Raw genomic sequence first — 26,793 nt, forward strand, 5'->3', positions numbered from 1 at the left:
GAGTCAGATCTGGAGAGGTTGACTAATTTGCTGTTCAGAAAAAAGTTAATGTCTGAGATGGCTGTGCTTAGAAAGTACTGCTTGCAAAGTTGGTCTTTTACTGGCATCTGGGAACTTATCTTTCAGAGTGCTCCCGGTAACTGATAAGAAGGGAGATTCACTGTGCCTAGACTGGAATTTTGGTACACACTAGGCATAGGGTGCCTTTGTGAGCAACTCCCTCATCCACCAAAGAAAAAGAAACCTTGTGCTGAGTCTATAATGGGCTTCCTGGACAGAAATATTGCACGTGTATTGCTGTGTTTTGTTGTTGGGAAAAGAGTAAGCTCTGGGAGCCAGCGCTGTGGTGTGGTGGTTAAAGCCGGTGTCTGCAGTGCTGACATCCCATATGGGTGCCGGTTCGAGACCCAGATGTTCTACTTCCGATCCATCTCTCTGCTATGGCCTGGGAAAGCAGTAGAAGATGGCGCAAGTCCTTGGGCCTCTGTACCCATGTGAGAGACCCGGAAGAAGCTCCTGGCTTCCAATCAGCGCAGCTCCGGCCGTGGTGGCCGATGGGGAAGTGAACCAGTGGATGGAAGACCTGTCTCTCTCTTGGCCTCTCCTCGTCTCCCTGCGTGACTTTGACTTTGAAGTAAATAAATAAATCTTCAAAAAAAAAAAAAAAAAAAAGAGTAAGCTGTGTCTGACCCTCATAGGAAGGAAGGTATGCAGAGGGATTCTTCTGGATTCTACCTGTGTCTTTTTCCCTTGTGACCTTCTGTACTTCTGTTTTTTTTTTTTGTTTTGTTTTGTTTTGTTTTAAGATTTATTTATTTATTTGAAAGTCAGTTACATAGGGAGAGAAGGAGAGGCTGAGAGAGAGAGGTCTTTGCAAGATGGCCGCAACGACCGGAGCTATGCTGGTCTTGAGCCAGGAGCCAGGAGCTTCTTCTGGGTCTCCCATGCTGGTGCAGGGGCCCAAGGACTTGGGCCATCTTCTGCTGCTGTCTCAGGGCATAGCAGAGAGCTGGATCAGAAGAGGAGCAGCGGGACTTGAACTGGTGCCCATATAGGAAGCTGGCACGGCAGGTGGCAACTTGACCTATGCCACAGCACCTGCCCCATGACCTGCTATATTTTTTAGAATAGCCGTGAGTTTAATTGTATGCTGAACCCTGTTAAGTCCTGGCAAATCTGAATGTAGGGATGATCTTGGAGACCCCTGACATATCTATCTAGACTAAGAGTCTGCCCTGCTAAGGCTGAAAACTTGTTTTAACTTGCTTGGAAAAAGTTTATTTAATGGATAATAATAATGGAGAAGGTGATACTTAGTCCTTCAAATAAAAACAGGCATGCATTTGTTCATTCATTCATTGATTGGTTGCACATTGTACAGATCTCTAAGTGTCTGTTTTGGGCTTGTGGAAAAGCCCAGACCTTGGGTTAATTAGTTAAAGGGAGATAATCCTATAAGTAGTTTCAGCTGCAAACTGGGAGACTAGGTACACTTTTTTTTTGGACAAGCAGAATTAGAGAGAGACAGTTATAGACAGTGAGAGAGAGACAGAGAGAAAGGTCTTCCCTCTGTTGGTTCACTCCCCTAGTGGCCGCCACGGCCGGCACTGTGCCGATCCGAAGCCAGGAGCTGGGTGCTTCCTCCCAGTCTCCCATGCGGGTGCAGGGACCCATAGGTGCACTTTTTCCCATAGTTGCTTCTTCAAGCAGACCTTTTGATTTAGCACCAAGAAAAAATTTATTTTGGTTCCAAGTAGCTCTTTTACTTGAAATACAAGTAAACTTGAATTAGGATACAAGGCCTGTATCTGAAGAAGATCTTCATTTCTTGAAAATAGAGAATTTCAGGCCAACATTTCTTTTCAAAAAATAAATTTCACTCTTAAGACAGCAAGTAGAAAGACAGTTGTTAATGCTGTCATTTTTTTTCTCGCTTTTTTTCCCTAAGACCCTCAGAATTTATACAAGTATGAGAAAAATTGTGAGTTAGAAGAATTCACTATACAGGAGCAGGCATTTGGCACAGTAGTTAAGATGCTGCTTGGGATGCCCATATCCTGTATCAGAGTGCTTGGGTTCAAGTTCCAGCACCACTTCCAGTTCTAGTTTCTTGCTAATGCACACCCTGGGATACAGCAGGTAGTGGGAGACCTCTCCCTGTGTCTCTCTGCCTTTCAAATATATAATAAATAAATTTTGAAAAGAATTTATACACACACACACACACCTATACACACATGCGTACATACACCTTTTTCTTGGGAAGGGAAAATTTCTGTATATTTACATAAATAAGATATATGTAATTTCTGTTTAACATATTTTAAACATTCTAATCAGCCCATGTTACAAGACAGTAAGGAGTTAGGTAGAAAAATCTATGGGAGGGTGAGAGAGGCTCTGCCTACGTTTTTTTTTTTTTTTTAAAGATTTATTTTATTTATTTGAAAGACAGAGTTACAGAGAGAGGTAGAGACAGCGAGGTTTCTCATCCACTGGTTCACTCCCCAGGTGGCCGCAATGGCCGGAGCCACACCGATCCGAAGCCAGGAGCCAGGAGCTTCTTCTGGGTCTCCCATGTGGGTGCAGGGGCCTAAGGACTTGGGCCATCTTCTGCTGCTTTCCCAGGCCACAGCAGAGAGCTGGATGGGAAGTGGAGCAGTTGGGACTTGAACCAGCATTGCCAGCAGCTGCTATACCCTCTATGCCACAGCGCCAGTCCTGCACTAATATTTTTAAAATGGCAATTGCTGGACTGACAATTTATTCCTCCTTGAAAGAGAAAAATTCACCTAACTTGCTTTGTTGAACAGAGCCTAACTAGATTCTAGATTTTTTTCAGTGACAGACTCTGCTACATGTCTTGACTACCACTAGCTCCAGCCTTCTTTAAAGAAATTGTTTGACTACCTTAAGCCACTTGAAACAAAGACTTTAAAGTCTTGTGTATCTTTTTTGGCTGAACAAGAAGCTATTTTCACCAGAGTTGAGATACAAATATTTGAAGGGTGTAGCCAGGCAATAGTGTGGCTTTTAGCTCTTCTGGTGACTGTGGGAAGCCCAAGTCAGGTTGTTTTTTTGTCTTCTTGTCTATTCTCATCAATTCTTTGAATAATTAGAAGTTTGATAAGTTAGAGTATTTTTAGATGATACTTCCCTGTTAGATTTTCACCATCCTGAAACAGGTTAAACAAGTCAACATTAACTAGATTATGCCTGGGAACCTGGCAAGTCTAGTTCTTAGGTTGAAGATTTTTAAAAAAGCTGAAACATGTCTGGCAAGGAAAGCTTACAAAAATCTTAATGACAATTTCGTTGAAGTCACAAATTATTCAAGTTCATGCACTATCTACATTATTTGTGAGGACACATGCTGTATATTTACATAAGAATAGATATATGAGATTAAGAATTTATATTTAACTATATTAAATGCCAGGCTGTGAGTAAATGAAACGTATACATGATATGGGACTCTTGAAATGCAAAATTGTTTATATAATTGGCAAGTTCTAGCTTTCAGTTTTCCAGTTAATCTGTCTAATCTGTTTTTTTCGTCTGTAAAATTAGCTCTAAAGTCTCTCCTGGATTAAAAGATATTTTCTGCAATTTTTCTTATTCTGTAAATCTCTAGCATCTTATTTTAAATATCTGGTTTAACTCCTAATCACTTAAATAATTCACATGCTTATTGCTGAAATAATTATCTCCAGTCCTGACCATAATCAAATTTTTATAAACTGTATACTTCTTAGCCTTAGCTCCCCTCAAAATGATCTCATTTCCATTTTCTTTTTTCCCTCCTCCCTTCCTTCCTTCCTCTTTCATTCCCTCTCTCTTTTATTTTTATTTATTTATTTTTTTATTTGTCAGGTAGAGTTAGTGAGAAAGAGAGATAGAGAGAAAGGTCCTCCTCCGTTGGTTCACCCCTGAAATGGCTGCCACGGATGGCGCTGCGCTGATCCGAAGCCAGGAGCCAGGTGCCTCCTCCTGGTCTCCCAAGCACCTGGGCATCCTCCACTGCCCTCCTGGGCCACAGCAGAGAGCTGGACTGGAAGAGGAGCAGCTGGGACTAGAACCCGGCGCCCATATGGGATGCCGGCGCCACAGGTGGAGGATTAACCAAGTGAGCCACGGAGCCAGCCCCATCCCTCCCTCTCTCTTACTTCTCTCCTTTCTTTCTTTCTTTTTTTTTTTTTGACAGGCAGAGTAGATAGAGAGACAGAGAGAAAGGTCTTCCTTTTTGCCCTTGGTTCACCCTCCAATGGCCGCTGCGGCCGGCACACCGCGCTGATCCGAAGCCAGGAGCCAGGTGCTTTTCCTGGTCTCCCATGCGGGTGCAGGGCCCAAGCACTTGGGCCATCCTCCACTGCCTTCCCGGGCCACAGCAGAGAGCTGGCCTGGAAGAGGGGCAACCGGGATAGAATCCGGCGCCCCGACCGGGACTAGAACCTGGTGTGCAGGTGCCACAAGGCGGAGAATTAGCCTGTTAAGCCACAGCGCCGGCCCTCTCCTTTCTTTTTTAAGATTTATTTTTTATTTGAAAGAGTTACAGAGAGAGAGAGAGAGAGAGGGAGAGACAGACAGGGAAATCTTCCATCTCCTGGTTCATTCCCCAGATAGCTGCAACAGCTGGGGCTGGGCCAGGCTGAAGCCAGGAGCTTCTTCAGGTCTCCCATGTGGGTGGCAGGGGCCCGAGCACTTGGGCCATCATCCGCTACTTTTCCAGGTGCATTAGCAGGGAGCTGGATTGGAAGTAGAGCTGCTTGGACTTGAACCGTCACCAGTATGTGATATCTGTGTTGCAGTGGTTGCTTTACATGCCACATCACAACCCTGGCCCCCTTATTTCCATTTTCAAAAGGGAATTCTTTCTTTAAAAGATTGATAAGTTTACCTTCTATCCCTTTCAAATGTTGTCCTAATTTTTGTCAGCCAATTATAAGAATGAGCATCTCAATTTTTCATGAGAAGCAATTAGGTTAGTTTGCTGTCTTCATTTTTTAATTAAAAACTTATTTTCAATTTATTAGAGAGGGAGACATCAATCTTCTACTTGCTGTTTCGTTTCACAAATGTTTGCAACATCTTAGGGTTGGGCCAGGCTGAAGCTAGGAGTCTAGAACTCAGTCTGGGTTTTTCAGATGGATAGGAGGGATCTAAGCAATTGAACCATCATCTATTTCCCAGCGTGCACCTTAGCAGAAAACTGAATAGGAAGTGAAGGAACCAGAACTTGAGAGAATATGATATGGAATGTGCTCTGATATGGAATGTGGGTGTCCCATGTCACATCCTGTCTGCTGTGCCATGTGCCTGTCCCGTGTTGCTATACTCTTATGAAGCTTTAGCAATATAACACAGCTTTGATGTTATCCCTGTACCTGTCGTGTGATCTCATTATCAAAGAGATAATAACATCAAATGCATCAAATGATATTCAGTGTTTATAGTGTGCTAAGCACTTTATGTAAAGAATGAAAAGAACCGAATACCTCTACCTCTCCGAGTTGTTTTACCATCTTACTATAGAATTGTGGTGTAGGAGGTAGACCTGAAAGAAACTCTTGGCTTCATTCAGCCTGGTCCAGCGCTAGCCCTTGCGGCTATCTGGGGTGTGAACCAGCAGATGGAAGATCTCTCTCTCTCTCTCTTTATTTTAAAGACTTATTTATTTATTTGAAAGTCAGAGTTACACAGAGAGAGGAGAGAGAAAGAGAGAGAGAGAGAGAGGTCTTCTATCCGATGGTTCACTCCCCAATTGGCCACAATGGCCAGAGCTGTACTGATCTGAAGTCAAGAGCAAGGAGCTTCCTCCGGGTCCCCGATGCAGGTGCAGGGGCCCAAGAACTTGGACCATCCTCTACTGCTTTCCCAGGCCATAGCAGAGAGCTGGATTGGAAGTGGAGCAGCCAGGTCTCCAACCAGCGCCCATATGGGATGCCGGCGCCTTAGGCCAGGGCATTAACCCCCTGTGCCACAGTACCAGCCCCCAAACCCAGAAGATCTCTCTTTCCCTCCCTCCCTCCCTCCCTCCCTCCCTCTCTCTCTCTACTCTGACTTTTAAAACAAATAAATAAATCTTAAAAAAAAATTGACGCTTAAGGAAATTAAGTAACTTTCCAAGACTGCATAGTCAGAAGTAAAGCTAGGCCGGCGCCACGGCTCACTAGGCTAATCCTCCGCCTGTGGCGCCGGTACTCCAGGTTCTAGTCCCAGTTGGGGCACCGGTTCTGTCCCGGCTGCTCCTCTTCTAGTCCAGCTCTCTGCTGTGGCCCGGGAGGGCAGTGGAGGATGGCCCAGGTGCTTGGGCCCTGCACCCGCATGGGAGACCAGGAAGGGGTGCCTGGCTCCTGGCTTCGGATTGACGCAGCATGCTGGCCGTAGCGGCCATTTGAGGGGTGGACCTACAGAGGAGAAGACCTTTCTCTCTGTCTCTCTCACTGTCTAACTCTGCCTGTCAAAAAAAAAAAAAAAAAAAAAAAAAAAGTAAAGCTAAACTTCAACAAATTTTTATCATATACCTGTTGTATGTTGAAGTTACAGTGGCCAGCAGGCCTTTAACATTTTTTTTAAAAATGTTTATTTATTTACTTATTTGAAAGAGTTACACAGAGAAAGAGACACAGAGAGAGGGGGGAGAGGAGAGAGAGAGAGAAAGAGAATGAATATCTCTCATCCTCTAGTTCATTTTCCCAAATGGCTGCAATAGCCAGGTATGGGTCAGGCCAAAGCCAGGAATCATGAGCATCTTCCAGATCTCCCATGTGGGTGTAGGGGCCCAAGAACTTGGGCCATCTTCTACTGCTTTTCCAGGCCACACACAGAAGAGAGCTGGATGGGAAGTGGAGCAGCCAGGACTTAAAAACCAGTGCCCAGATGGGATGCTGGCACTGAAGGTGGCGACTTTATCTGCTACACCACGGTGCTGGCCCCTTTTTCCAGTCTCTTATCTTTCAGCTTTGTTTTGGTTTCTGTTGTTTTAAATTTTCTTAAAATGGTGTAATGTTTAGTAACCACTTATTTTACTTTCTATGTCTTATCTAATAATTTTTCCCTAATTGTGAGGTCATGGGGAAATATTCTATATTTTCTTCTGATCGAAAAAAGTTTATATACTTAGTTCTGTAGTATACCTTTAGTATATTTCATGAGTGATGAAAGGTAGTGACAGGTAGATGTTTTTATTTTTATCTTGAATGGATCATCATTTGTCCCAACATTATTTATTAAATAGCCCTTTTTTTGGCATGGGCATTTGGTGTAGCAGTTGAGACACGGCTTGGGATTCCCACGTTGCATATTAGAGTGATTCATTTTAGTCTCTGATCTGTTTCCAAGTCTTGCTTCCTGCTAAAATATACTCTGGGAGAAAGCGGGTGACAGTCCAAATAGTTGGGTCCCTGCCACCCACGTGAGAGACCTGGATTGAATTCTGAGATATTGGTTGTGGCCTGGCACAGCCCTGGCTATTGCAGGCATTAGGGAAGTGAACCAGCAGATGGGATGATCTCTCTGTTTCCCTGTCTCTGTCTGCCTTTCAAATAAAATGAAAATAAACTTTAAAAAAGAAGGATGTTTTAAAAAGATTTATGTATTTTTATTTGAAAGAGTTACAGATAAGGAAAGGGAGAGGCAGAGAAATAAAAGTCTTCTATCTGCTGATTGACTCCCCAGATGGCCACAGTGGCCAAGGCTGGGTCAGGCCAAACCCAGGAGCTAGGAGCTTCTTCCTGGTCTCCCACGTGAGTATGGGGACCAAGGACTTGGGCCATCCTCTGCTGCTTTCCCAGGCCCATTAGCAGAGAGCTAGATCAGAAGTGAAGTGGCTGGGACTCGAACTGGCACCCATATGGGATACTGGTGATGGAGGTGGCAGCTTTACTTGCTACTCCATAGCACTGGTCCCAAAAGAGGGATTTTTTTAGAAATAGTCATTTTTTTTCATGGGTTTTAATGCTAACTTTGTCCCATTAAGTTTCCATTGTGGGTGGACTTTTTTTGGCCTTTAAGTTCTATTTTTTTTTTTATAAAGATGCCTCTATTGCTTCTTTTTTTAAAATATTTATTTTATTTTATTTATTTGAAAGTCAGAGTTACACAGAGAAAGAGAGACAGACAGACAGAAAGACAAACAGACAGAGAGAGGTCTTCTATCTGCTGGTTCACTTCCCATATGGCTGCAATGGCCAGAGCTGCCTGATCCGAAGCCAGGAGCTTCTTCCAGGTCTCCCACGCGGGTGCAGGGGTCGAAGGCCTTGGGCCATCTTCTACTGCTTTCCCAGGCCATAGCAGAGAGCTGGATGTGAAGTGGAGTAGCCGCGACTCAAACTGGTGCACATATGTGGTGCTGGTGGCTTTACCTGCAACACCACAGTGCCGGCCCCTGGATTTGTGTAGTTTAACTTCAATGGCATACAAAAACTGTACTTTCCCCCTCCCTACATTTTATAGCTCCCCATCTCTTTAATTTGTTGATGGCACAAAATAACATCTTTACATGTTGTGTATCCAAGAACATAAACTAATAATTCTGTTTTTTTTTTTTTAAAAGATTTACTTTATTTATCTGAAAGACAGTTACAGAGAGAGAGGTCTTCCATCCGCTGGTTCACTCCCCAGATGGCTGCAATGGCTGGAGCTGCGCCAATCCGAAGCCAGGAGCCAGGAGCTTCTTCTGGGTCTCCTACGTGGGTGCAGGGGCCCAGGTACTTTGGCCATCTTCTACTGCTATCCTAGACCATAGCAGAGAGCTGGATCAGAAGGGGAGCGGCTGGGACTAGAACTGGTGCCCATGTGGGATGCTGGTGCTTCAGGCCAGGGCTTTACGCGCTGCGCCACAGTGCTGGCCCCAAACTAATAATTCTTTTAGATGTGTTTGTCTAAGTGTGTAGTTACAAACCAGTTTTTTTTTTTTCTTTAAAGATTTAGTTTTTTATTGGAAAGGCAGAGTAAGAGAGCGAGAGAGAGAGAGAGAAAGGAGGAAGGAGAGAAAGATTCTGTCTGCTTGTTCACTCTCTAAATGGCTTCAACAGTCAGGGATGGGCCAGGCCAAAGCCAGGAGCTTAGAATTCCATCTGGGTCTCTCACATTCGTGGCAAGTGCCCAAGCGCTTGAGCTATTGTCGTCTGCCTTCCAGAATGTGTGTTAAGTAAAATAACTAGGCATTAATGGGCACTCTGTTGGATGCTGATGCAGGCATCCCAGACAGTTCCATAACCCACTATGTTACAATGAGTACCCCAAAATACTAGCTTTTATTTAAAAATGTGTAAGTTGGGCCAATATTGGGCACAATGAGTTAAGCTGCCTCTTCAATGCTGTCTTCACATGAGTGCCAGGTTGAGTCCCAGCTGTTCTGCTTTGAATTTAGCTCCCTGCTAATGTGCCTGGAAAAGCAGCTAAAAATGGCCCAAGTACTTGGGCCCCTGCACTCACATGGCATACCTGGAAGAAACTCCAGGCTCCTGGCTTCAGATTGGCTCAGCTCTGGCTGTTACTGCCATTTGGGGAGTGAACCAGTAGATCGAGGGCTTCTCTGCAACTCTGCCTTTCAAATAAATGGATAAGTCTTTAAAAAAAAATTGTACTCCCTTAATTTAAAAAAATTATTTATTTAAAGGCAGAGTTACAGAGAGACAGAAGGAGAGAGAGAGTGTGTGAGATAGTATGGGTGTGTGTGTGTTCCATCCATTGGTTTACTCCCCAGATGGCTATAACAGCTGGAGCTGAGCCGATCTTAAGCCAGGAGCTAAGAGCTTTCTCTGGGTCTTCCACACAGGTGAAGGGGCCCTAAGGGTGTGCGTCATCTTCCACTGTTTTCTCATAAGAGAGCTGGATCAGAAGTGGAGCAGCCGGATTGCAAACCAGCACCTGTATGGGATCTGGCACCACAGTTGGCAGCCTTACCCGCTATGCCACAGTGCTAGCCCCAAGCCATTATTTTTCAGATATTTTCTCTGCCTTTATTTCTCTATCTTCCTTCTGGAACTGTCACAATGCCTATGTTGGTTTGCTTGATAGTATCCCACAGGTCCTCTAAACTTTTCTTCAATCATTTTTGTTTCTCTTGTTCATTTTGTTACTTCCATTATCTTGTCTCAAGTTCACTACCCAAATGCTACTTTGAATCTCTTTAGTGAATTTTCTGTTTTGGTTATTTTCAGCTCCAGAATTTTCTTTTTCTTTTTTTCTTTAAAGATTTATTTATTTACCTGAAAGTCAAAGTTACACAGAGAGAGAAGGAGAGAGAGAGAAATCTTCCATCCACTGGTCACTCTCCAAATGGCTGCAACAGCTGGAGCTTCTTCTGGGTCTCCCATGTGGGTGCAGGGGCCCAAGGACTTGGGCCATCTTCTACTGCTTTCCCAGGCCACAGCAGAGAGCTGGATCAGAAGTGGAACAGCCGGGACTCCAACCGGCTTCTATATGGGATATCGGCACATCAGGCGGCTTTACCCACTATGCCACAGCGCTCTCCCCTGATCTTATTTCTCTTCTTGTCCCTTTATCTGTTTTCAACCTAGAACCGAATGATAATAATAATCCTTATAATAATCAAGTCCTCTCTCTTTGTGTAAAACCCTTGTTCTTCCTGAAGTAAATGTTAAAAGTCCTTGCAGACTGTCTACATGGTCCCCTCCCATTATCCCTCTATCTCTTTCAATTATTCTTTCTTCCTTTCACTCATGTGGCATCAACCATATTGGATTCCTTGCTGATCTCTTTTGAGATTCTTAGATTTCTGTTTCGTTTGACTAGAAAGCTGTTCCCTCAGTCATTGCTATAGCTTATTCCTCCTTTTGGGTCTTTACTTATATGTCACTTTGAGTCTTTTTGAATACTTAATTTGAACTTCAACCCTCTTTACTGCTAAATGCTCCCTATTCCTTTTGTTCATTTATTTCCTTAGCCTTCATCACCACCCATGTGAATGCTGGGTGTTCTTTGCTTACTTTCTCTTTGCTACCTAGGATGTAAGATTCATAAGGACAGAGACTTTTCCTTTATTTATTGCTGTACCCTTGTTACCTAAAAGTATACCAACATAAAATAGTGCCTAGCTAATATTTGCTGAAAGACCATATTAATAAATGGAGTGTCCAGGTTATCCTGGTATAGATAGCTGTTTATTTATTTTTTAATTTAAGTTTATTTCTATATATAAATTTGTTTAATGCAAAACAAATCCTTGACAAGGATTTAATAAGATTTTCAACATCTGCACAGATAAATGTACTTTTATTCCTAAAGAAAAAAAGCTGTTTGGAGCAAGAAACATTTTTGCTTAAAGTATGCGTGTATGTAGGCAATATTCATTGTTTCACACGTAAAACCCGCATGCTGAATTTTATACTGAAACCAAGATGTCTTATACCTCTCATTTCATCCTCTTCTTCTCTTGATTTAATGCGGCTAACTATAGAGTAAAAAATCTGACAAGTTTGTGTTAAGGGAAAAGCAACATGCAGAGTTTTGCAGGCCATCTTATGTGCAAAATGAACAGTATAAATGATAGATTTGGTCTTTAAAACCAATCAAGCAATATGACTTACGGTGTTTTAAAAGTTATGTTATTAATATTTGAAAAATTATCTATTGAACATTATGAAAGTTGTCTTTCCAGCTTGGTGGCAAATATTTTACTGAATATACTTTGGGTTGCAGATTTTTAAGTTCCCCAAAGATAGGCTTAGTTTATTGATGCTTTTGCTTTACACTGAAGTCTTATCTATAGTATATAAAAGTGAATTAGTTAAAGGGGACGAATAAAATGTCTTTTATTTTGCTTACTTAAAAGTTGCTCTTGGGGCTGGTGCTGTGGTAAAGTCGGTAAAGCCAATGCCTGCTGTGCTAGCATCCCATATGGGCACCGCTTTGAGTCCTGGCTGCTCCACTTCTGATCCAGTTCTCAGCTATGGCCTGGGAAAACAGTGGAAGATGGCCCAAGTCCTTGGGCCCTTGTATACGAATAGGAGACCCAGAAGAAGCTCCTAGCTCCTGGCTTCAGATCAGCCTGATAGCTGTTTATTTTTACCTTACTCATTTTCACAAAGAAGTAGAGGCAACAAAGTATCTGGTGACTAATTGGAGTCCATGAGAATATTTTCGATTGAAGTGAGCAGAGAGGATGACAGTTTAGAGAGTATTAAGAATCAGAAGAGAGGCCGGCGCCGTGGCTCACTAGGCTAATCCTCTGCCTTGTGGTGCCGGCACACTGGGTTCTAGTCCCGGTTGGGGCTCCGGATTCTATCTCGGTTGCCCCTCTTCCAGGCCAGCTCTCTGCTGTGGCCCGAGAAGGCAGTGGAGGATGGCCCAAGTGCTTGGGCCCTGCACCCGCATGGGAGACCAGGAGAAGCACCTGGCTCCTGGCTTTGGATCAGCACAATGCGCCGGCCACAGCGGCCATTGGAGGGTGAACCAAGGGCAAAAAGGAAGACCTTTCTCTCTGTCTCTCTCTCTCACTATCCACTCTGCCTGTAAAAAAAAAAAAAAAAAAAGAAAGAAAGAATCAGAAGAGAACAGGACTTAGGAATGGGACCCTGTAACACCTACATGTGCCCAGAGAGCAGCATGCCCTTGGACATGTGGGAATGCTGCTCAGGGCTTTGTGCTTTAGAGAGCCTCAGCTGGGCTTCCTCTAGCTCAGGGATGGGGAAAGTCTAGAAGGCCTGCAAAACCATTTGGTCTGGCCCTGCCAAGGCAACTAGTCAATAAAGGTATATAGCAGGCTAAGTTTTTTTTTTTTTTTTAAAGATTTTATTTATATATTTGAGAGGCAGAATTATGGACAGAAAGATCTTCCATCCACTGGTTCACTCCCCGAATGGTCACAATGGCCAGAACTGAGCTGATCAGAAGCCAGGAGCCATGAGTCTCCCACGTGCATGTAGGGACCCAAACACTTGGGCCATCTTCCACTGCTTTTCCTGGCCATCAGCAGGGAGCTGCATTCGAAGTGGAGCAGCTGGGACATGAACTGTCACTCATATGAGATGCTAGGCTGTGAGCAGAGGCTTAGCCTATTATGCTACAGTGCCGGCCCCCAGCAGGCTGTTTGTTTGTTTGTTTTTAAATGTATTTAAAAGGAAGAGTTATAGAGAGAAAAGGAAAGAAAGCAAGAGTGATCAAGGGAGTGAGAGAGAGATATATCTTCCATTCTCTGGTTCACTCCCCAAATGGCTGCAAGGGACAGGGCTGGGCCAGGCTGAAGCCAGAGTCCAGGACTCCATCTGGGTGTCCCACATGGGTGGTGTGGATGCAAGTACTTGGGCTATCTACTGCCTTTCTGGGCGCTTTAGCGGGGAGCTGGATTGGAAGTAAAATAGCTGAAATTTGAACCAGCACCACAACGCTAGGCCCTAGTAGACTTTAAGTTGATTTTGTATGGCATGAATGATGTTTTAAATCTCCAAGTGACTCTTGCCACCCCCCCCCCCAAAAAAAAAAAAGGTTCTCCATCCATGCTCTAGCAGTCCTCACAGAGTGAAGATTTTTGGGAAGCAAGGTGATTAGTCTACCTGATATCTTCCTAGATTAATCTGCGAAGTTTGGATCCCAGAATTCCTTGCCCCATGTATCCCCTCACAGGTCTCTTCCCGGATTTTTTCTTGACTGTAGCACACACATGCTCCTGTAGGTCTGAGAGTTGGCTAAGGAGCAACTCTTTGCTGCCATTTTAGCAGAGCTGGGACATGTGGGGTGTGATGCCCATATATGCAGGCATGTAAAGCCCTTTGTAGTATTGAATGGAGCTGAAGGTTGGAAAAGAAAAGAGGTAGGTAGGCCTCAGGTGAGAAAAGAGGGGTGGCCTTTTTCATGCCCTCATAGAACTTGAGGGAATCAGAATTTAATATTGGAATGGCTATGTAGGTTGTTATAAAAATATATTTGTCGGGGCCAGTGCCGTGGCTCATTTGGTTAATCCTCCACCTGTAGTGCCGGCATCCCATATGGGCGCCAGGTTCTAGTCCTGGTGGCTCCTCTTCCAGTCCAGCTCTCTGCTGTGGCCCAGGAGGGCAGTGGAGGATGGCCCAAGTGCTTGGGCCCCTGCATCCGCATGGGAGACCAGGAAGAAGCGCTTGGCTCCTGGCTTCGGATTGGCGCAGCACCGACCGTAGCAGCCATTTGGGGAGTGAACCAATGGAAGGAAGACCTTTCTCTCTGTCTTTCTCTCTCTCACTGTCTACAACTCTACCTGTCAAATAAATAAATTTTAAAAAATTAAAGATATATTTGTCAAGATAGGAGGATAGAATAATTTACGGCATATTGGCTTGATTTAAAATATTTAAAGAGATGATATATGGGCTTCCATTTATGTGTACTCTTAAGCCACTTGAGAATCAGGGTTGGAATTGTAAGAGGAAGTAGAAAAGGAGTAGCTATAAAGGTAGAAATAAATTCAAGATAGAGTTTCATGGCAGGAATGATAAACAGTGGCACATGTGTCAGAGGTATCAGGTCCTATGAAGACAGATGTGTATCCACTGGACATGACAAACAGAATTTAGTAAGAAGTTTCATTTGAGTGGCAGCAGATGTCAAAGCTTGATAGAAGGGGGTGTACCTGGGGAATTAGGAAGTGGAGACAGTGCAGAAGATTTCTAGAACTTTATCTGAGAATGGAAAGAACTAGAGTGGTAGCTGGAAAGGTATATAGGATCATGGAAGGGGATTTTCCATTTTTAAGATGAGAGGGTCTTATAAATGTTTATCTCTGAAAGGAGACAACATTAAGAGAAGGTTAAGGAGAAAGAAGGAATAAACTGATGGAGCAAGGCCTAAGATCCAGTGTATAAGTTGATAGATTTGTCTTTGTAAGGAAGAGGGCTGTTTGAAGAGACTTGAGAGACAGAAAAAACAACTTAATGGGTTAACATTGTTTTATAGTACTTTTTGGGTTAGTCATCCTTTTTCAAACTTGGTTTTATATGCCCGGGGAGCAGGTGTTATACATGTGGCCAGTTATTAAAAACCTGTTGGTTGATTGAAATACAGTCCGTAATGGTGCATAAGCTGTGTTTGTTGGGTCTGTCTTTACTCAGTAATTCTTATTTAGTGATTACTTAAAATTTTAAGTTTGATAACCTGCAGATAACTTCTTTATTGAGTAAATTATGTAAATATGTATCATCAAGTTTTAGAGGTGATTTGCTTAAATAAGTATTTACTCTCTGAATCAAATCTAATTTGAGCAAAATGTTTTTGACAGAATTATATTAATACTGTCTTTTTTCCGCTCTCATTAGTAGTTCCAAAGAACTGCTGGTTCAGATTTTAGCTTTTGCCAAGTGAAAATAGTGAAGGAAGGATGCTTAGACTACTTAACATTCAAATTGTAAGTAAAATTTATTTCTGCTATTTTTATGTGTATATTTAGAAAACAAATTGTGGAAATAGCCATTACTTTAATATGATAATAGTAAGCTTTAGTGTAGGTATTTTTTAAAAAAAATACAGATACTTCCTCTTCCAGTTTATGTTTGTGAGATAAAAAAGAGACTAATAATATTGAATCAGTTTTAGTGAAATTTTTGCTTGTATTTATTTTTTTGAATTTATAAATATATTTATTTCCATATCTGTATTGCCATTAATCAAACTTAATATAAGAGTATAGTATTAATAGTGATTTATTAGAAATATATACTCTTACTTTGGAAATTTATATTTATTAAATAAAAGTTAAAAAAATATAAAAAAAAGAAATATGTACTCTTTTCTCCTAAAATATGCTTAATTTCTCAATTTTGACATTAAAAAAATCCTGTTAGCAATGCCTGTTTGATATATGTGATATATACAAAATCAAATAAAGTAACTTTTTATGAATAAGTTAATGCATAAATCCATATGGCAGATATATCGACATTTATCTCTATAAGGGGAAAAACTTAGTTTGCTAAGAGGTTACTTGAATAATATACTACTTGATTTTTTGAACTAGTAGCAAAACAGTTATTGAGGAAAGATTGATAAAATAAGATCACGTAATTTCAAATGGTCTTACTACTGCCATAAGCAAAAATCATTCATTTTAAAAAGTTGTTTATTTACTTATTTCAGAAACAGAGACATAGAACAGGAACCCTCCAGTCCACTGGTTCACTCTCTAAATGCTTGGATTGGCTGAGGCTGGGCGGAGTGGAAGCCAGGATTAGGGAACTCAATCCAGTTTTCCCCACAAGGATGGCAGCAGGAACCCAATTCCTGGAGTCAGGAGCAAAGTATTGAACCCCCAAGTATTCTGATGTGGGGCATGGGTATCCTAACTGGTATCTTAACTGCCAGGCCAGACACCCATTTCAAGAGTTTTAATTGTATTATTCAAACAAACAAACAAAATGAGCCAAAGAAGAGCAGAGTATTTACAAATCAATAAATCTTTTAATTTATTAAGTAGGCAAATTGTTTTAGAAGTTGTCTCAGTCCTCATATGTAGTGCATAAAAGATTTCAAAAACTTATGCTAAAACATTTCAGAAATAAAACTTTCATAAAGGTAGAAGTTGTAACATTTTATTTTCTATGTACAACAGATTAGTAAGAAATTGGTGTGTTTTTGAATTTGAGTATTAACTGTTAAGAGGTAGAATGTTCATTACTGCCCCCTTTTGATATAGGATTGTATAAGTCTGTCACCTTTTTCTTAGGTAAAGCATTGTTAAAAATTAGATTGCTGTGGCGTAGCAGGTAAAGCTGCCATCTGCATCACCAGCATCCCATATAGGCTCCAGTTCGAGACTTTGCTGCTCTGCTTCCAATCCAGATTCCTGCTAATGGGAAAGCAGTAGAAGATGGCCCAAATGCTTGGGCCCCTGCACCCACAAGGGAGATGTGGATGAAGTTCCTGGCTCTTGGCTTTGGCCTGGCCCAGCCTTGGCCATTGCAACCATTTGGGGAGTTAACTAGTAGATGGAAGATCTCTCTCTCTGTGCCTTTCAAATAAATAAAAATAAATTAAAAAAAATTAGATTGCAAAAATAAGTTATGCTTTGTACCTGTCCTGTGTATTTTTTAACTTAAAAAATTCTTCCTCTTTTTAGGTTCTCTGGTTTATCATCTTTAGAAGATTGGATATCTGGATATCTACTCTACTCCATCTCTTGTGACTTTTAAACATGATAATGCAAAACCATAACACTGGCAGTCATCTATGAACCTTTAATTACATTGGTAGTAGCATTTGAAGCTTCCTCAGGGAATTAACAATGACATCAGCTGTGGTTGACAGAGGAGGTTCTGTTGTGGAGCTTTCCAGCAATGGAGTAGAAAATCACGAGGTTAGGCATCCAATGTATTATTTCTGTTTTGTTTGTAGAAATCAATGCATGGACTAATTTTGAAATTAATGGTAAACAGGCATTTGGGAGGAAGAATGCACAATGCATGGAATTGTATGTGTACATGTCATTGTATGTTCATGTACTTAAAATTTAGATGGCTGAGGAAGATACCACAGGACTCACCTGACTAGATGGAGCATGCATATATTAGAGTGAACATAGAGGGAGGGAAAAATGGAGAGAACACTGTAGTATTAGATAGATGAACTTAAACGCTGATAAGACCCATTGTCTGGGTTTATGGAGTATAGATATGTACTGTACCTGTATATCTAATTAGATTTATCCTAAGTTAGAATTTTGTAGCTACTTTATTTGTCATCTTTATTTCTTAGTTATTCTGTTCAATTCAGTGTGGAGATCTGTCATAGTTATTATCTAATATGCATGCTTAGGAATTTAACTGTTTAGTAAATCAGAAAAAAAATTCAAGTTTTAAAATTTTATAGTTATAAAATTAGGTGTTTATAGTACATTTGGTAATTTTTTGTTAATAATACCATTGAGGAATAAGATGGGAGTAGAGAATGACAGTACTGAAAATGTATGGACTTACAGGTCCTAGCTTCTATTCCCACCATTCAGTAAAGACCGGATATTGGAAGGGATCCAAATTATAATATAATGGTGCTGTCAGAATAATGGACAAATATTTGGTTAGATATGAGGTTAAAAAAAATGGAGATTTTTCTATACGAAAAGAATCTGTTTTCTCTGTGTTCTGTGAAAGAGCATGATGTTACTCATATTTGGCAGTAGTGTGGTGGTCTTGTGGCATGCCTGTGAAACAAATTCAGACATCAGGCTGTGTGTTTTAGAGACTGGATTCTTCTTCTTTCTTGGTTGGTGTCTGTTTGGTCTTTTAAGATCCAGATCAGCCATGAGCAAATTAAATGTGAAGTGAACAAAGTGAAAGTGTTCTTTTTCCTTTGTCTGTGGACTTGATGACTCCTAAATGTTCCTTTTGTATATGAATTCAGAACTAGAGTTCATTAAGAGAGGCCACAGCTACAAAACGTAATTTATTCCCATACTGAATTTGTTTTTTCCTTAAAGATTCACATTGTGTGCAATCACCTCCAGGCAATGAGTCACCAGAGATCAGGGACTCGGGCACTTCCATCTCCTCCTGTATTAACAAGACCAAATACTGCTTGTTTCTCAAAGTGCTTTATCTCTGTCCTATAGTTTTGGCATTTGATGCTGTGAGGGAAGTGGCCAAGAACAATAGACACAATATATTTAGCTTGTGTGGCTTAAGAAGTGTGAGAAATACAAAAACAACAGTTTCTGGAAAGCATATATTTTTTCTTTACATGGAACCCCAGATGTCATGGCCAAGAGAATGCCTTGTCATAAAAGAATCTGATAAGCAAGATGACTTTACCAAGTTGTTACTGACTGATGACTTATTTTGTAATCCTACAGGGTAGTCATGTTTTATGGAGGAAGTCAGAAGACAGCAGCCTTAATGGGCATTTTGGGTTGTTTGGCACCAGAGTGGGTGAAACTACTCTTGGGGAACTCTTTGTTCAAATTATACTATGTCGATACTCCCTTGCTTTAATTCATGTTTTCCTCTGACACACACACATATACACACACAAACATACCTCCACATGTACATATTTAATATGTATTTTAATTGACTTAGCAATTACACCTTATTTTTGGGATACATAATACATGTATACAATGTGTAATGATTGGATCAGTATAATTATCCTATCACCTCAAACATTTATCATTTCTTTGTATTGGGAACATGAAAATTCTGCCTATCAGCTATTTTGAGACAATTAATACAATTAATTGTTTTCCATCGACTACCCTACTGTTCTATAGAACATTAGGAGTTATTCTTCCTATGCAACCGTACCCTTGTAGTCATTAGCGATCATCTCTCTGTTCCCTCCTTTCTCCTGTCCTTTCCATCCTCTAGTAATCATTATTCTGTGCTCTACTTCTATGAGATCAACTTTTTAGCTTTCACATATAAGTGAGGACATATAGTAATTGTTTTTTGGTGCTTGACATTTTTCACTTAACGTAATGTCCTGCAGGCTCATTCATTTTGCTGCAAATGACAAGATTTTATTCCTTTTTTTTGTTTTGTTTTTTTGGCTGAATAATATTCAGTTGTGACTATTTAGTGGATGTCAAGTTCTTTTCTGGGCACCCAGAGATAAAGTATTTCAGAAGAATTATAAAAGTAATTCAGGTATAGAGAAGGTGATAGAGGTAATTTAATTAAGGCTATTGGGGAAGCCTTCTCTGAAGAGGTAACATTTCAGTTTAGAGCTAAATGAAGTGAGGCATTGGGCCATAGGAATATCTGGGAGGGGAGAGAATTCCAGGAAATGAAAAGTCACGAGTATTGCAAATATATTCTGATTTTACAAAGAGTCTTGAGGATAGTGCTATTTTTTTAAATTTAATTTAATTTAATTTAATTTTTTTTGGCAGGCAGAGTGGATAGTGAGAAAGAGAGAGACAGAGAGAAATGTCTTCCTTTTTGCCGTTGGTTCACCCTCCAATGGCCGCTGCAGCCTGCGCGCTGCAGCCGACGCACCGCGCTGATCTGAAGGCAGGAGCCAGGTGCTTCTCCTGGTCTCCCATGGGGTGCAGGGCCCAAGCGTTTGGGCCATCCTCCACTGCACTCCCGGGCCATAGCAGAGAGCTGGCCTGGAAGAGGGGCAACCGGGACAGAATCCGGCGCCCCGACTGGAACTAGAACCCGGTGTGCCGGTGCCGCAAGGTGGAGGATTAGCCTGTTGAGCCACGGCGCTGGCCCGATAGGAGTTATTTTTAAGATTTTATAATCATAGTCTCAGAATCAGAAGAAAAAGGAAATGTTTAAAAGGTGGTGGTGACACCTGGAAAGTTACCATGACTTTCAAGAGTTTTGATGAACATCAAAATAATGCATTTTATAAAATTAGGTTATTCTATTTCTGAAAATAATATCACATAAAAGAAAACAAAACTAAATGAGTAGAGTAAAACTAAAACTAATGAGTAGAGATTCAGAAGTTACTCTGAAAAAGTATTAAATGGGGGTGGACATTGTGCCATAGCAGGTTAAGCTGCTGCTTGTGACACTGGCATCTCATGTTAGCATCAACTTGAGACTAGCTGCTATGCTTCCAGTCCAACTACCTACTAATGCAACTGAGAAAGCAGCAGAAGATGGCCCAGGTGCTTGGACCTGTATGAAGCTCCTGGCTCCTGGCTTTGGCCTGACTCATTCTTAGCCAATGTGGCCATTTGGGGAGTGATCTAGCAGATGGAAAATTCTCTCTCTCTCTCTCTCTGTCTCCCTTGATCTTTCTGTAACTCTGCCTTTCAAATAAATAAATAAATGTTAGAAAAGTTATATATATATATATATTTGTATTCATATATGTATATATGAATACAGTCATTTAAAGATACATTACTAGGGACTGGCACTGTGGCGCAGTGGCGCTGGTGTCCCATGTGAGCACTGATTTGAGTCCTGGCTGCTCCACTTCCAGTCTGGCTCCCTGCTGGTGTGCCTGGTAGAGCAGTGGAGGATGGTCCAGGTCTTGGGCTCCTGCACCCATATGGGAGACACAGAGGAGGAGGCTTCTGGCTCCTGGCTTCAGATTGGCTCAGCTCTGGCTGTTATGGCCATTTGCAGAGTGGACCCAGTGGATGGAAGACCTCTCTCTCTGACTCTTGTCTTTCAAGCAGATGAAATGAATCTTTTAAAAAAATTTACTAAATAGGATTTATATATGTAGGAATAATTTAATATTAAGGAAACTATTAATATAATATTATTTGTAGAGAAGATTTTTGGTGAAATGGAATTTTATAAAATTAAATACTCAGTATTTATAACATTATTTAATATAAATATAGATGTGTAGTTCTTTAACATTATAAAAAACAAATTATAAATCAATAGCCAGTATCCTGTTCACCGGTGAAGTACTGGAACATTTTTTTAAAAATTGGAATGAAGAGGGGCCTGTGTTGTGGCATAGGGGGTTAAGCCACAGTCTGCAGTGCCAGCTTCTCATATGGGTGCCATTTCTAGTCTCGGCTGCTCCACTTCTGATCTAGTTCCCTGCTAATGTGTCTGGTAAAACAGAATTGGCCTAAGTGCTTGGATCCGTGCACTACATGTGAGACCTGGATGAGGCTCCTGGCTCCTGACTTTGGCCTGGCTCAGTTCTGACTATTGGTGGCCATCTGGGAAGTGTACCAGCAGACAGATGAATATTCTCCTCTCTCTCTGCTCCCTCTATCACTGTAACTCTGACTTTCAAATAAATAAATAAATAAATAAACCTTAAAAGAAAAGAAATACATTAATGAATAATAGAGATAATGATAAGAACGAAGGTTTCTAAAGTCTCTTTAATGCCAGACACTATGCTAGGTCTTTATATATGTAATCACTTAACAAAATTGGAAAGAAGATAAGCATGGTCACTACCATTACTATTACTGAATATTTTCCTACAATGGTACATGATAATGAAAAACTATAAACATACTATAAAAGGTACCAAATTATTACCGGCAGATATGTTCTTTACTTGACACAACTAGAGGGAATTCCAAAAACCCATTGGAACTACTAGAGTTTTTGGTAGTTTGGGTACAAAATTACCATAAACAATAACTAGCTTTACTTTGTAAAGACGTTGATTATTAGAATACACCATGAAAAATAAGACCCCTATCAGAAAATTATCAAAAAATGTAAAATATTGGGGAATAATTATAAAAGATGTATGGTACCCATTTGAATATTATTAATCAATGAGACTGAAGCATATGAAAGAAGGCTTCAACTAACAAAGAGGTAAGACTTTTTTTGGGTAGAGAAGGAGAGAGGGGGAGGGAGAAGGAAGATAAAGAAAGAGATCTTCTATCTGCTGGTTCACTACCCAAATGGCTGTAACAGCTGGTTCTGTGTCAGGCCAAAGCCAGGAGTCCAGAACACCATCCAGGTCTCACATAGAGTTGGCAGGGGCCCAAGCATTTGGACCATCTGCTACCTCCCCCGGCACATCAGCAGGGAGCTGGATGTTGGAAGCAGAGTAGCCAGGATGAGAACTGGCTTTCGGACCTGAGCCCAACCAGCTGCATCACACACTGGCCCCAAGAGATATACTTTGTACTTGGGCAGGAGAGATGGGAATGGTCAATATTGTGGAGGTCAGTTTACCACAATTAACCTATATATTTTAATTCCATGTCTATCAAATATTAGGACAAATTTGGAAAATTAATCATACAAGCCTTAGTAATAGCAGGAACAAATATATTACAGGTGGATCTATCAGAAATGGGAGGTTAATACAGAAAAAGGAGCCAGTGCTGTGGCACAGCTGGTAAACCTCCTTCTGCAGTGCCAGCATCCCATATGGGCACTCCTGGCTGCTCCACTACTGATCCAGCTCCCTACGAATGGCCTGGGAAAGCAGCAGAAGATGGCCCAGCTCTGGTTGTTACAGACATTTGGGGAGTGAACCAGTGGATGAAAGAGCTCTGTCTGTAACTCTACTTCTCAATTAAGTAAATAAATCATTTTTAAAAATACAGAAAAAGCTTTTAAATGAGTTTAAATAAAATTTTGAAGTTATACAACAAATGCAAGTACTAGAGAGTGTCTGCTCTGGCAGAGATTGAGAGTTCTTCCACTTCAGGTTTTGATGAAATAACTGAGTCCAGACTTAATACTCCCATCATAAACAACTAGAAAACAGGACAAAACATATGAAACCACATTTTTGAAACACTGGACAACGGTCAGCATAGGACTGTACTTCTTGATAAAAAGAAGGTCATTTCTGTGATTGTACTGGCGTATTGCTCAGAGCCTTTCTGGACCACAGTGTAGGGAAAAGGTGTCTTAACAGAGCTTAACTGTAACACTCAGTTGAGGAAACAAAATTTAGGATTTTGGAGACTGAAGCAGCTAAGCTTAGGGGTAGAGTATTTAGTAGGAAGATGCTGCCCAGGGAAAGAACACCAGAACTCTGCCTTGGGGTCCCTGAGTCAATGGCTGAATAATAACCTGTTCAGGTGTAATGCAGTATTCCAGGAAACAAGGTAAAGAATGTCCAGAAAAGTGTAAGCTCAGTAATTCAGAATTCACTGGGAGATCTTTAGAATTGTAGTCAGCTAGAGCAGACAGTCCCCTATGCACAGATAGAGATGTGTATTATAGGGTAGGAAAAGAAAACTACAAACGGACATCCTTCACAAACATTCTAAAAAGCGTTCCTTTTTTGTTCCTAAGATTTATTTATCTTTTTGAAAGGCAGAGTTACAGAGAGAGAGAGGGGAAGAGAGAGAAAGAGAGAGATTTTCCATCTGCTGGTTTAGTCCCCAGATGGCTGCAATGGCTAGAGTTGGGCCAGGCCAATGCCAGGAGGAGCCAGGAGCTTCTTCCAGGTCTCTCATATGGGTAGCAGGGGCCGTAGCACTTGGGCTGTCTTCCACTGCTTTTCCCAGGCCATTAGCAGGGAGCTGGATTAGAAGTGAAGCAACCAGCACATGAACTGGCACCCATATGGGATGCTGGCATTGCAGGCAGTGGCTTTAACCTGCTGTGCCACAATACCTGCCTCTTCACGAGGATTCTTAATAAAGCACTAACAATCAAAGCCAGCAGCATATAAAAGGGATCATGTCATGACCAAATGAAGTTTATTACATGAAGGTAGGTTTAATCAATGTAATTCACTATATTAACAGTGAAAAAGAAAAATTATGTAATCATATTAGTAGATACAGAAAACTCCTTTGCCATAATTCAACACCTATTCATTATATAGACAGCCTGAACTAGTAATAAAAGTCAAGTCTGAAACCTGATGAAGTGCATCTGTGAAAACCCACAGCCAACATTATGCTTTAGGTGAAACACTGGCTAGTTTTCCTTTTAAGATGGGGAGCAAAGTCTCAATGTCTACTCCAAGCATTTCTATTCAACATTACACTGACAACATTACTACAAGTCAAGAAAAAGAAGACTCTTGTTCAAAAAGATGTAGTAAAACTGTCTTTGTTTTTAGAATATACAGTCATTCACATAGAAATTCCTAAGGAATCTACACAGTAACTCTTAAAACTAGTAAATTTAGAATGATTGAAAGATATAAGGAAACTGGGCCCGGCACCGTGGCTCACTTGGCTAATCCTCCGCCTGCGGCACTGGCATCCCATATGGGTGCCAGGTTCTAGTTCTGGTAGCTCCTCTTCCAGTCCAGCTCTTTGCTGTGGCCCGGTAAAGCAGTGGAGGATGGCCCAAGTGCTTGGGCCCCTGCACCCACATCGGAGACCAGAAAGAAGTGCCTGGGGGGTGAACCAATGGAAGGAAGACCTTTCTTTCTCTCTCACTCTCTGTAACTCCACCTGTTATTTAAATAAATAAAAAATCTTAAAAAAAAAGAAACTTAAACTATGTAAAAATAATTATATATACTAGTAACATAAATTGGAAAATGAAATTTTAAAAGCAGTACTATTTAACAGTTATCAAATAGCAAAGGGATAAATTTATTGAAATCTGTGGAAAACCTGTGCACAGTAAACTACAGAATATTGTTGAGAATTAAAGACCTGAATAAATGGAGATAAAGCGTTTTTTATGGATTGGAAGACATGGTTTACGAACAAAGCTGCGGGGCTCACCCATCTGATTTGAAGACTTACTATGAAGCTTTACTAATTGAGACAGTGTATTATTGGTGTACCAGTGGACATGGCTGGTCAGTGGAATGTGATATAGAACCACACATCATGAGGGTGCTTGAGAAAGTTCATGGAAAATGAAATAAGTTTATTTTGGTGCAAAACATTTTTTCCATAATGTTCATTTTCCATGAACTTTTTGAATTTTTTTTTTTTTTTTGACAGAGTGGATAGTGAGAGAGAGAGAGAGAGAAAGGTCTTCCTTTTTGCCATTGGTTCACCCTCCAATGGCCGCTGCGACCGGTGCACCGCGCTGATCCGAAGGCAGGAGCCAGGTGCTTCTCCTGGTCTCCCATGTGGGTGCAGGGCCCAAGTACTTGGGCCATCCTCCACTGCCTTCCCGGGCCATAGCAGAGAGCTGGCCTGGAAGAGGGGCAACCGGGATAGAATCTGGCGCCCCAACTGGGACTAGAACCTGGTGTGCTGGCACCGCAAGGTGGAGGATTAGCCTGATAAGCCACGGCGCCGGCCTTAAATATTTCTTATGTGAATCGAAACTTTTTTGCACCCAGAAATGCTTATCTTTTAATTCAGTTTTGCCACAGTCTTTTTGAAGTACTCTTATATAAGTATGATTTTTTTTAAAAGATTTATTTACTTATTTGAAAGGCAGAGTTACAGAGAGGCAGAAGCAGAGAGAAATATAATTCAATGGAGAAGGGATAGTCTTTAACAAATGATGGTGGAGCATCTGGATATCAATATGCAAATAATTGAACCACAGTACTTTCTCACATGGTACACAGTAGTTCAATGTTGACAACAATATAAAATCTAAACTATAAAAATTTTCAGAAGAGAACAGAAGAGAAAATGTTCTTATCCTTGAACTAGGCAGTAATTTCTTAGGTTGAACACAAAAGAACATGAACTTTTAAAAAATGCACTTCATTTAATTTAAAAACTTTTGCTCTTTAAAAAATACTGTTATCGTAATAAAATGGAAAACCAGAGATTGGAAGAAAATATTTATAGCATATATACTGACAAAGTTGTTATTCTCAACACATAATAAGGTAGAAGTAACCCATTATAATAGGTAATAGATTTGAACAGATAACTGTGAATAACCAGTAAACACAAAAATACTAGATATTATTAGCTATCAAGGAAATGCAGTTGAAAACCACAGAGAGCATCCTACTCTACACTTAGCACAAAATGGTGGAATTTAAATCGGGAATCTTTTTTTTTTTCTTTTTTTTTTCAGATTTATTTTATTTATTTGAAAGGCAGAGTTAGAGAGGCAGAGGCACAGAGAGAGAGAGAAAAAGAGGTCTTCTGTTTGCTGGTTCACTCTCCAAATGGGTGTAATGGCTGGAGCTGTGCTGATCCAAAGCCAGGAGCCAAGAATTTCTTCCAGGTCTCCCATGTGGGTGCAGGGACCCAAAGATATGGACCGTTTGCTGCTTTCCTTGGCCCTAGCAGAGAGCTGGATTGGAAGTGGAGCAGCCGGGACTCCATTTGGTGCCCGTATGAGATGCCAGCACTGCAGGCAGAGGCTTTACCTGCTGCTGTGCCATAATGCTGGCAATGGACAGTTTTATGGAGTTATGCTACATCAGTAATGGAAGTAATGGGGAGCAGCTGGAACTTTACATGGCTAATGGGAATGTAAAATAATATAACCACTTTGGAAAATAATTTGATAGTTTTTTTTAGAGTAAATGTGTAATTACTGTTTGATCTGCTAACTTGACTTGTCG

General features: G+C 41.1%; 1 protein-coding gene across 8 annotated transcripts in view; it reads left to right on the forward strand.

Annotated features, from left to right (window-relative positions):
• The window catches only part of ELF2 (E74 like ETS transcription factor 2), a 113,996-nt gene that overhangs the window by 17,432 nt on the left and 69,771 nt on the right, over positions 1–26,793 (forward strand). For 5 of the 8 annotated variants that reach the window (XM_062199600.1, XM_062199599.1, XM_062199596.1 and 2 more), the window contains exons 2-3: positions 15,252–15,340; positions 17,048–17,284. The exons of 2 other annotated variants lie outside the window; for them this stretch is intronic. In XM_062199600.1, coding sequence (XP_062055584.1) covers positions 17,213–17,284 — 72 coding nt within the window. In that variant the 5' untranslated portion in view covers positions 15,252–15,340; positions 17,048–17,212. Of the gene's footprint in view, positions 1–8,603; positions 8,709–15,251; positions 15,341–17,047; positions 17,285–26,793 lie in introns of those variants that run through there. One more of the 8 variants, XM_062199598.1, reaches the window with a different exon arrangement.

Source organism: Lepus europaeus, chromosome 8 (genome assembly GCF_033115175.1).
Source record: "Lepus europaeus isolate LE1 chromosome 8, mLepTim1.pri, whole genome shotgun sequence".
Lineage (NCBI taxonomy): Eukaryota > Metazoa > Chordata > Mammalia > Lagomorpha > Leporidae > Lepus > Lepus europaeus.